Source organism: Ptychodera flava, chromosome 13 (genome assembly GCF_041260155.1).
Source record: "Ptychodera flava strain L36383 chromosome 13, AS_Pfla_20210202, whole genome shotgun sequence".
In the NCBI taxonomy this organism is placed as follows: Eukaryota; Metazoa; Hemichordata; class Enteropneusta; family Ptychoderidae; genus Ptychodera; species Ptychodera flava.
This window is the reverse complement of record NC_091940.1, coordinates 41,702,911-41,715,336: the sequence shown is the minus strand read 5'-3', so window position 1 is coordinate 41,715,336 and position 12,426 is coordinate 41,702,911. Positions and strand designations below refer to the sequence as shown.

The 12,426-nt window shown below is 34.1% G+C and overlaps 1 protein-coding gene across 2 annotated transcripts in view; it reads right to left on the bottom strand.

Annotated features, from left to right (window-relative positions):
- The window catches only part of LOC139148476 (low-density lipoprotein receptor-related protein 4-like), a 41,792-nt gene extending 32,574 nt beyond the window's left edge, over window positions 1-9,218 (bottom strand). The window contains exons 1-3 of one of the 2 annotated variants that reach the window (XM_070719938.1): window positions 8,668-9,218; window positions 7,709-7,806; window positions 2,423-2,543 (exon numbers count right to left, since the gene is read on the bottom strand). In XM_070719938.1, the coding sequence (XP_070576039.1) occupies window positions 2,423-2,543; window positions 7,709-7,806; window positions 8,668-8,725 (277 nt within the window). In that variant the 5' untranslated portion in view covers window positions 8,726-9,218. The remainder of the gene's footprint in view (window positions 1-2,422; window positions 2,544-7,708; window positions 7,807-8,667) is intronic. The other variant, XM_070719941.1, reaches the window with a different exon arrangement.
- Between the last annotated feature and the right edge of the window lie 3,208 nt (window positions 9,219-12,426).

Below are 12,426 nucleotides of genomic sequence, written 5' to 3'. Positions count from 1 at the left end.
GTGCAGAAATCTGCATGTATGTTTTTGCAAGTCACTTGCAACTTCACTGCATTACACATACTTCAGAAAGATCAGGCACTAGGTAATAGGCATCATTAAGGTGCAGCAACTGTCCGTGGTAGAGTATTGTGTATGCATTGAATTGTTGCTAATTAATTGGAATAAGATTGTGATTACAAAATCAAAAATAAAGCTGACATCTAACTAATGTTAAGAAATCTACATTTTAACCCTTAAACATAAAAATAATCCTTGAAGTTTATGAAAGAAATAAAATAATTAGGTGGGTTATTAATTCCATTTTTCTTAAAAAATATGTACCTTTGATTTAACTATCACACTGCTAAAAAGAGAAATCATCTGATTTGAAATTCAGTGAGGGCATTGAAGACACAGATTGCATTACAATCAGAATTCTTTTCAAACAACAATAGCTGTTGACTTGTTTGTCTGAACACAAACTGGTCTGAGGTCAGACAATGTCACATACCAGGAAGGGCTATTTCATTGCATTTATGCAAATTACCAACAGAACTATTGTCATGGCTGCACTCAGGCAGAAATGGAGAAACAGCTTCCAGTTATATTGTTAATTTTCTATAGTTAAAATAAATTTTCCTGTAATTTGAAGTTATTGATTCAAAAGAGAACAGAGAAGCTACAGCAAAAAACAGGATGGTTGGACAGTCTCATATACATTACGTTTACTTTTTTGTATGTCCCACACAAGTTTGTAGATAACATTGTAGATAAAAAGAACCGACTCATTTGAGTGAAATACTAATCATGTAACTCTCCACTCCACTGTTTATCCTCATGTGTCTAGACAGATTGGCATCAGTATGTATACATTGTATTATGGTTTGTTTAGCCAGAGTGCTGTCCTAATTAACTTTGGTCTCTACTATCAACTTGATATCTAATTTAGCAATTCCCTTGTGTGTTCTATCCAGACACTCAAATGAGTCGGTTCTTATTATGTACAATGTTATCTCCAAAACTTGTGTGCCGCGTACAAAAAAGTAAACGTAATGTATGTGAGACTGTTCAACCATCCTGTTTTTTGCTGTAAGTGGTTTCAAACAAAATACATGATGTTACAATCACTGACAGATAAAAAATCTGAAGAATGCTGTGCTTGCAAATAAAAATGTTGTTGTAGTGAACTATAGTGCTGTTGTTGTACCTGATTAATGGCACACATAAAATTGAAGTGCTTCTGAAATGGTCAAATTGCTATGGAGACAACTGAAAGTTTACGCTATGCACTTCAAGTGGTGTTATACCAATTTGAATTTGCCAGGCAAGTCTAACCAAAGTCAAATCCTTTATCATTCAAGGGCACAGCCTTCAGGATCTCTGATTCCAGTTCCTTTACCAATTTAGGATTACTCGGCAAGTTTTTAATCTGTTCATTCCAGAGCTTAATTTAAGTTACGGAAATACAATTAAAGCTTAGAGCTTCCAGCATAATAATAAAATGACAATGCTCATAGTTTATTACATCAAACAAACTATTGCAGTGTTTTTTTTTTGTGTGTGTTTTTTTTTTGCAGCCATCAGTAAATAGGGTACTACATCGATTGGAAACATTTCAAGTTTTTTTTATTTTAATATGCTGTGACTCATCAAAACCCCCAAAATTTGGCAAAATCACACATGAGTTTTAAAAATGCAAAATAACTCCAGAGTTTTAAGGTTCAATAATGTAGGTAGGGTTTCTTTATTTTCTATAATTAATAAATAAATAGAAATTTCTATGCTTTTCAGTAACAATAAAAAGTGAGCACTGCCTTGCTGTATGACACTACGTACCGGTACATACATTGTCATGATTATTTGTGTGTATAAAACCAATCTATTCTCAGATCGCAAGTCCACATCCAATACAAGATAATTACCATTGCAAAGTCTTTAACTAACATAAACCCTACTGTAAATCTAGCACTCTAACATGATCTGCACTGTATGAATTAATCCTCTAGATAGTGAACAATGTCATTGCTAAACATGCACATGGAAATTTGAAAGTAATACTGATCTATCTGTAAACTTAACAAATTTCAAATAAATTTTTTGATGATTGGACAGGGATCTGGAATTCAATATTCTTGACAACATGACAGATGAACACTTCAAATACAATAATGATAATAATAATATCTATTGCCGACTTACTTGTAAATAAAGGATTGACATCATCATATTTTGTAGCAATAAAAGTGTTATATAAAAAACAATTTAAAGTTTTCTGACATAGCAAGATAAATATTAATAAAAATATCTTGGTATTTCTTAGTGTATGTGATGTAAAAATGTAGTCTGTTAGTTGTTCTTTGAATGACAACTCTTGTTTTATCGGTGGAACAATGAGCTGATTTTAATGAGTTTCAAATTTGGAGTTTAATTTTGTTGAGAGTACCTGTTACAATTTCCTGTGCTGTTCGCTGGCCATCAATGCTGCCTCTGTAGATAGACCGTCTGTCAACATCTGTCCAGAACAGCAAGTTATCTGCTACACAAACTGCCACACCCACTGCTCTCTACAAAGAAAATCAATGTTAAGGAATGACCATCAAATTGAAATCACATACACTGTCATGACATAAAAACTGCTTTGGTATCATGTAAATATCTTCAAAAACATTAACTGACATTTTGGATCATACCATAATTGAAAGAAAGTTTGGATCACATGATGCTAGCTAGATTTCATCACTACTTTTGATTTTTGACGTTATAAGTTCTGTTCAATTTTCCTTTTTTGACTTATGCACTCTTGAAATGGATTTTTATGGTGGTTGAAAGAAATAGAAAATAAACATGCAAAGTGTAAAGACATTATACTTAAGTTATCACACCTTAATTTCACTTATCAAAAAACTTAGAAGGTTGGGGGGGGGGGGGAATTCGCTCAGTAAACATTTTAGCTACAGAACATTTGTTGAAATTCATTGTGACTGTTGAGGAACATAAAAGTGTAAACTACGGCAGACGAGGAAGTTGCTGAATTTTCTGGTGAAATAATCGAAGGGGTGACCAAATTCTATTTTATAAATTGCACTTATTAATTTTATGATAATGTATGCTGGGGTAATATTTGTCACTGCAGAGACATTGATGCACGTCACAGCTTGCCCTACAACAACAACATGGTCGATGGGAAAGAGACTGTATAAAATCTCACAGAAATGATACAATGAAAATTATGGGGGAATTATTTGTTGCTACTTTCCTTGATTGAAAAAATTTCAAAATCCAAGAAAACAGAAGTGGTGATTCCAAGGAACGATTTTTTTATTTTTCTGACCCAAAGATACAATACATGTTAATTGACTCTGATATGTCTATAATTGTGATTCATGCATATATACAACTGTCCTGTTAAGCTCATCAAGTACGATAACTGTCTTATCACATTCTAATAAGAAATCTTATCGTTATTTTTGATTCCTGTGCACAGATTTCGCATGGTAAATATTACAAACAAAAGACTTTGACACTCCCTGTTCCATTAAATGTTTAAGCCCAGTATTATTCTAGCTTTACGGAGGTTATTATTGAAATGTCTATTAAGTACAATACCAACCATACTAAACTCGTAATTAAGTCCACCACAAATGTAATATTAAAACAGTTAGGGATGGACCATTAGATCTTGGGAGGGGGTGGTCAAAAATAGAAAAAAATTCAGAGCAGAAAGTTAGGAAAAAAAAATTTCAACTAGTTTGCAAAATAAAAAAATAAGAATACAAATGCATAAAAAAAAAACTGCAAAAGTCTTTCAAATCTTGAATTGTTTTTAGATTTTACCGACAGGAAGCAGCTTTCTGTATTTTTAGTACATCCTCCAGGCATATTTTTGATTTTATTGTATACATTTAGAGTGACTGTATCCCTTATACTGGAAGTTGTGATCATCTTATCTTTTAAGGACTTTTGTATTCTGATCACTTGAAAATTATAAAATTATAGAGCCCGCATGTTTTCTGCGTACAAACCAAGCAGGTACACTAGGTAAAACATTGAAACTATGGTATGGTTGTCAAGACAGAAAGTTATATTTGCCTTTTAAGATCAAGGTGAACAGATGCAGGCCACATCAGGTTCATTTTTTTTCACAGCATTTTATTGCAATGATGATTGCAAGAATGGGTGAACAAGATAAACTGTCGTTAGGTTTTCGTTTTCAAAAAATGTAATCTTCATTTAAATCAGTGAACTGGAATAAAAGTTAATTTTCTTTTCCTTTGAGTTTTTTATACAAAAAAAATCTGAAAAATACTCCCCAAGTGCCACCAAATAACACCATTTTAATCTCTTTTTTCAAAAGCTCCAGCGGTCAAGTGGTCGCTTGTGGTGCTTTGCACCACCTCTTCACCCTCTTGTAAAAAATCCTGGGGAGAACACTGTTTCTCTATAGCAAATACTGAATAAATCTGCATAACTAATCGTTTGTGTGTAGCAAATGCTGAATGACAATTATCTGAAGAATTTTTCCCGACTAAAATAGAGCATGATTTAAACAAATCTTAAGGGACTTATGTAGCAAATTTCAAAAAACTTGGACAAGCCCTTTCAGAGAATACAGACTTTTTGACCATGAATGGCATAAATTGCCCTATAAAGACAAATATTGAAATTTCACCACATCTATACACATCCAATCAATTTGGACATGCTGCTACAGAGAAATAGATGTTTTGATCAAAAAAGAGTAAAAATTGCCCTAAAAACACAAATATGCAAATTTCACTATATTTTGCAAACAGCTTCTCAGCTTGTCAAAAGATGATCTACAACATTACATGAAATCAGAGCAATATAAATCACTAGGCCATAGGTATGTTGTACCGGTAGTTACAGCACACAATCTTTTTTGCGCTAGTGATATGGATGTACATTGTATCCTCAGACAGCGTCAAACTAAAAAAAGTATAAATCCGAAAATTTACTAGTAAAAAAAATTAGCACAGCTTTCCTCATTTGGAAAAAAATTTTTTTGTAGAAATTTACAATATTGTAAAAAAAAATATCACAATTTCATTGTGACCACCCCCTCCCAAGATCTAACGGTCCATCCCTTAATCCAAAATGAAATAGAAAAAAACCATAAACATAGCACAAAACCATAATGTAAGAGATCAAAACAATAAATGAAATAGTACAAACCATAATTGTAACAGCACAAAACCAAACATACCGTCAATGACACTCGGCTCACATTTGATTCAACATGGCAGGCTAGAGTGAGTATCTTTGTTTGCCCCAGGGAACAAATAAGTGCTATGTGTACCAAGTTTCAAAGCAATTGGATGAGAGATTTCGCAGAAAATGATTTTTTTAATCAAAATTTTGGGTAAAATTGCCCAAAACTAAAAATTTGCAAATTTCACTACAATTTGAAGATACTCAACTAAGGTTGCCTCCAGGTACATGCATACAAGGTTATAAAGCAATCAGAATATTTAATTTAGAGAAAATTATTTTTGACCAAAATTGAGAAAAACTGCCCTAAAAATATACAATTTCACCACAATATGAACAAATCTGGCAGAGACTAATCCTAGGATCATGCATAACAAGTTTCAAAGCCATGGGATGAGAGCTTTCAGAGAAGATTTTTTGACCAAAAACGGAAAAATTGCCCCATAAATACAATCATCAAAATCTCACCACAATCCTGCATACCAAGTTTCAACCAAATCTGGCCTGTTGTTACAGATTTTTAGCAATTTGCAGGATTTTCTCTTTTTTGACCTAATTTGCATATTTTGACACTGACATGTTCATTTGAACAAAAGTCACTAAGATGGTAAGTGTTGTGACTCTGGAGTTTACATTTGGACAGACATACATCCGCACATATACAAACATACACACACACAGAGAAGCTGCCAAACTACCATATAAGCTCTTTTTGGTGTATATACATACACTAAATGTGAGTTAAAAATGACACAGCACAAAACCACAAATTCAACAGCACAAAACCATAACACACCAATTATGTAATGCATAAATAAACCACAATTGTAATACAACTCAACAATTTAGCTTGAATCCAGTTTGTAAATGTGAGTAACAAAACACCGTCATACAACTACTGTGAAATGTTTGCACACTTCCTTCACGTGGTTTCCTCACCATACCATAACCATACCACCATAACCTAACCACTATTATTCCCTATACTGGTAGTTCAAACTGTAACCTTGTATTAAATTAACAATAACACATCGGATCTTTTCACCACATTTTTTATACCAGTAGTTCAATTTGTATTACCTATTAATGTATAGGATCTCCCTGTTACTGATACCAACATTATGGTTTCAGTTATCATGATACATTTCCGCACACTGTTGAATGAGTCGAGCATGAGCCTTGGTCACATGACTTCTGTCACGTGTATTTTTTTGCTAATTCATCATGACGTACATTTCAAAACTTAAGTGTTATCTACTTGTTTCAGTCACTTTGTTTGTTTCATATCCCTGTATTTGATTTGTTGTTGCTCCTTCAAGGAAGCTATGATGGGCAATTGTTTGAGATTTAAGTTTCACAAGTTTTGTGATGTCAAAATCTTTGACCAGCGCTCAAGTCTTTGCTTAATGCTGTATTTCAATGTTTGTCAAGGATTGTTTTGATAAATTCTTATAAAATAAATCAGTTATTTAATCTATTTTATTTGTGTTTTAATATTTCTTTGTTTCACATGATGATAAATACTTTAATTGTATAAATTGTAATTATCTGTTATATACCTTGATGATAGCCATTATTTGGTTAACTTGGTTGAAAATGGAAATCAAGCCATGGTGAAAAGAAATGTATCTCTTGTCAAGTTCTGTTCACTGCTTGACATCATAAGGAAACAAAAAGATTTCTTTATTATCAACTCTGTGCAAAGGTTTTGTGTAGTTCTGATCAAGTAACAAAGATTATACTCACTCTAGCCTGCAATGTCGAATCAAATATGTGAGCCAAGTGTCATTGACGGTATGTTTAGAGACATAACTATATAGATTTATTACATGATGTTCTATTAGCATTGCATTCACTACATTTATTGTTTTTGTTCTGGTTAGGCCAAAGTAATTAAATTCTTTGTTTTGCGTCCACTCAAAATGGGAAAAGGTACGCGTCTAAGCGGCTGAAAAACACACACAAGAAAATTAACACAATGTAATTTGATTGCAGCAAATAACAAATTGTAACAAAATTTTCGTTCAGAAAAGCTAAGCGGTCATATATGTCCTAAAATTTCCTATTCAAATACACTGTGTGTGTTTTTCATGGGAACCTTAAAAACCTAGGCGGGTGGGGACGCAAAACAAAGAATTTAATTACTTTGGCCTTACTATGTTATCACAATTACGGTTGGGTGTCTGTATTACATTTATGACTGATTTTTATTAAACTTGTGAACAATATTACGATTCAATGGTTGCATTTTACAACTTGATTTACAGTTGATGTTATATACCGGCATATGGAGGTTACAAGTGTCATATCAGTTAGCATGAGGTCTGCAGCTGTTAAGTTTGAAATCTGATGGTCTTATCGTAATTTCTGTGCATCAAAGTTTGATCTTTAATTACATGGCACATGTAGTTCTGTAGATTCTCTGACAGTTTATGATCATCGATTAGTGCAGTATATTTACATAAGAAATTTAGCATGCAGTGAATCATTCACACAGTACCTGTAATCCATCATAGAGAACAGTTAGCTCATTTCCACTGTTCAGATCAATACTGATGATACTGCTACCATTGGCAACAATCAGACTGGCATCAGCATCTTGGAAAAAATTAAAAATATACCAAAAATGAAGAGGATAAAAAAATTTGGATGTAAAGTACTGGATCACAGTTGATCTTACAAAGAGCAAGCTGTTATTCCAATATATCTCAGAAATGCAATCTTTTTCTCTGTCCAACAGAGAAATTTGCATTATACCGTATTATATGTGTGTGTGTGTGTGTGTGTGTGTGTATATATATATATATATATATATATATATATATATATATATTGTATATACAATATATACAGGTACTATATGGTGTTATATATATATATATATATATATATATATATATATATATATATATATATATATATATATATATATATATATATATATATATAAATAATCTATACATATGTCCTTGTGGGAAATTGCAGCGCTTCATCCTTAAAACACAGCATTATAAATAACAACACAAAATAATTATATCTGTTACTTCAGTTTCACAATCATGAATTACCTTATACTTTGTGTTATGAACTTTCAGGTATGTTCTTGGGGAAGAACATGAAATGTGTGTACAGTCAAGGGCAAAAAAATCTGATTACATTATATATTAAATGTTTTAAAAATATATAATCTGTACTAGCACATTTTACATAACATTTATCATAATGCCGTAATTTAAGTGAGCTCATATCAAGAATTCGCTGCAGTTCTGTAGCTCTAATCAAGAATATTTTGTACATGCTATACCGAACTTTTCGAAGTGTGCAATGCATGGGAGTAATCTTCGTGGCCACTGATGTGATTAACTCAGAGAACTTTACAGAATGGTAACTTATTTGATTTCTTCATGGGATACGTCAAACAGACAATTTGCCTTTCTATAAAACAAAAAATCAACTTACTGTGAAAAGCGACAAGAAACAGCACCACGAAAGTTGATCCTTGTATCAAAACCATCATCAGCTGACCGTCGCGACAGTACAATGGTTGTCTCCTCAGTACGGGTGAACTCAGAAAACTTTGAACTGGCAATTTTGGTGAAAGCAAATTATTGGATTTTTACCGTGACGAGCAAGGTGTATTGCGATCCTCTTCGGGTACCGCTGGTATGGTTCAACAATCAAAATATATTGCGCGAAGTGACGATCGTCTCATGAGTCGTAGCGCCTATGAAGATCCTGCTTGCAGCTTTTGGTGTACCTGGTCACTTGAGCACGCGTAGACACAACTTTTAAGTTCATCCGTTGTTTTACCGAAAATGTCAATGATAAGGATATCGCGTTTGATACCAGGAGCTGAGACACCAAGTACCGGACATCGATATGTCATCAACCCACTTCCGTCTGAACACCTTATGCAAAGAGAAAGCGGAGACTTGTTTGTTAGCACCCTATATAAAAGCGAGCGTACTCTCCCGGCCCCAACCCAGTACATACAGTATCATTTTTCAGACGATCACTTCCGTGTACTAATTAAACTTTGAATATCATTTGCATAATTTTACCTCTGGGCGGACAGTTTCAAGATCTCCTAAAGTGAAAGTTTCCTTTGAGACAGGCCTTGTCTGACGTGCTGGAGCCAACAGCGCCACCAAGGAATTCAATGAACGTACTTTGAGATTTGTAATTTTTGTCTTACTGCATTCCCTGAAAGTGTTATTGGGCAATAAAGTGTAATGGTGATATTGTAAATTCCTTCTGGTGATGACAGATGATAGTTATTTCATAAACATAGTGTGAGTTACATGTGAAAGTATGTTAAATGATTCTAGCTAGGCTGTAGTGACCAAGGAAAGTAAATGTAGTAATTTTAATTTTAGTTCACGTGCTTTGCCAATCTCAAAATTGTGCATCAATGGAATATATGTCTTACTGAATTTTGTTTAAAAACAAGCTCAATACCTGTATCTTGTCTCAGTAATGTTGTAGGGATTTGGGCTAGCTTATTTGTGGTTTAGGAACCTGAGTACCCTGTACTTAGTCATCTGGTGTTGATCATCCTTGGGAAGAACCTTGGCCAAATTGACTTAAAACAGCCCTTGACAAAGCAGTGTTGTTCACAGTAACCGATTTAAATTTAACGAAGAGCATGATAACTTTGGAAGAAAGTTATTTTGAGGTGATAAGTTTAACTGATAAGAAGGCCAGTTTCAATGTCCATTTTCGAGAGATATGATGGAACAGTTTGCTGTTGCTGGTTTCTTTAGAAACAGAAGTTTAGTTTTTCAAACTTTCATCCTTCAATATATCATCAAAAGAGTTTGACAAACAAGATGTATGTTGTGTGGGTGTCCAGTAATTTGGACTTACTACCAAGCTGCAAATTTTGAAGCATATATGCTGCGAAAATGGGTACATTAAGGCTGCATTCAGAGATATGAGTGGAGGGGGGGGGTGATTGGAGCAATTGAAGAGGGATTTGAAAAATCTGGGGGTAGTAAGGGGTGATGTTAGAGATTTGCAATGGGTAAAGAGGAATCTGAAAACTTTTATTATATAAAGTGGTGGGATCTGAAATGATATTTATTTACTAGGGGGTATCTGAAATGAATTTTCAATATGTCAAATGTGATACCTCCAGCTCCCCCCAATGTATTTTTGAATGTAACCTATTTCTTAGAAAGGATTGAAATCTGGTCAAGCACTAAAGATGGATAACCTAAAGCAGCCAGCACCTTTCAAGCACACATAGGAAAACAAAAAGGGGCAGTCAACAAACCTCTTAATGTACGGCAGACGTGCTAACTTTTTTGTTCAAGTGGGCGGGGAAAGCTGGACTCTCTTGCTGGCTGGCAGAAAGTAAAACTCTACTGTAGCAAGCAAATTAGTTTTAGAAACTTCTTAGGAGGGAGAGAGCTGTGGAAAGATTTTTTAATGGGCAGAGGGAAAGCTGGAAAATTTTATACTCCACTTTGAAATTTATGAACCCTGTGTGACCCGTAAATCCTGGCACTTTTGATGGTATGAGTTTGCCATCTTGAGTTCAAACTCTGCAATGGTCAACCACACCCTTCAATTTATGCACTCAAACTCATATTAAAACAAAACATTAGATTTCCTCTCTTACAAATGGGATAAGAGTTCAATGATGCCATACCATTAAAAATGCCAGGATGTAAGGTCACTCACTGGGGTCATGAAAGTGGCCTATTGGTGTGGAATGGAGATAATGGAAGACTAACTGGCCGCAGGGAAATTTTTCAAATTGGATGGAAGGACAGTGATGGACAGATATTTTCTTTCAAATTTTAACTTCGTTTAAACTATGTTAGAATAGTGTGACTGACTGTACACGTTAAAAACCTTGAGTTAGTAATCTTAAAAAATAGCGTCAATGACACTGTAGCTCCCATCCTGGACTTTAGTGTTTGTTCTCTGGTCAGATATTTGAACATGTGGGAAAGGGATAAAGTGCATAAAGTGAAAGTACTTAAATGAAATGTACTGGAGACAGTGAAATATGTTTAATGTAATTATTCAGATATAAAATGGAAAAAATACAGAATTAGGTATATCGAATACTGTGATACAACCATTAACTCAACAAGTCATTTACAATGACATAGTCCCCACTTGTAATAGGAGTATTAGTCTTGATGGGGCAGGAAAATGTGGTCATTAAGAAGTATCACTGGAGTGTATATGTTGAGATCTATGGGCGCATAGGTCTATGTCGTTGTTCCCAATTTGAAACACATGAGGCATGTCTAAGTTATGGTTCTAAATCGGGAAAAAAGATCAGACCTCTAGCAGTATTGGCCAGCCAAGAAATACATATGCGCATTATAAATGAGGTACAAGATGTGACATCTTAAGGTCTAATATCCTATCAAATTGGAGGGTATAGAACTTGTGGTTACTGAAATATGCATATATATGTATAATCAAGGTCAAAGGTCATCGAGGTCACATGACATTTTGAAAAAAAAAATTATATTGCTTATTAATCCCTATATGCCAAAAAATCAGATCTCTAGCTCTATTCGCTTGCCCAGAATTAGATGTGTACATAATTAATGAGGTAAAGCGTGTGTTGTCATAAGGTCTCCCATCCTACTAAATACAAAGGACATAGCACTTGTGGTTACTTATTTATTGACATAAACATATATTTTAGGTAAAAGGTCATCGAGGTCACATGACATTTGGTCAAAAATTTCTCTCCTATAGTTATCCCTATATACCAAAAATCAGACATCCAGCTCTATTGGCTCGCTCAGAATGAGATATGCGCATAATTATTGAGGTACAGTATGTGGCATCATAAGGTGTCCAATCATACAAAACATGAAGGGTGTAGCACTTGTGGTTACCGAGTTATGGAAAAATATGTATATTTGAGGTCAAAGGTCACCGAGGTCACGTGACATTTTGTCAAAAAAATTGTTTTGCTAAGTTATCCCTATATACCAAAAATCAGACCTCTAGCTCTATTGGCTCACTCAAAATTAGATATGTGCATAATTAATGAGGTACAATATGTGGCGTCATAAGGTGTCCCATCATACCATACATGAAGGCTGTAGCACTTGTGGTTACTGAGTTATGGAAAAATATGTATATTTGAGGTCAAAGGTCACCGAGGTCACGTGACATTTTGTCAAAAAAATTGTATTGCTAAGTTATCCCTATATACCAAAAATCAGACCTCTAGCTCTATTG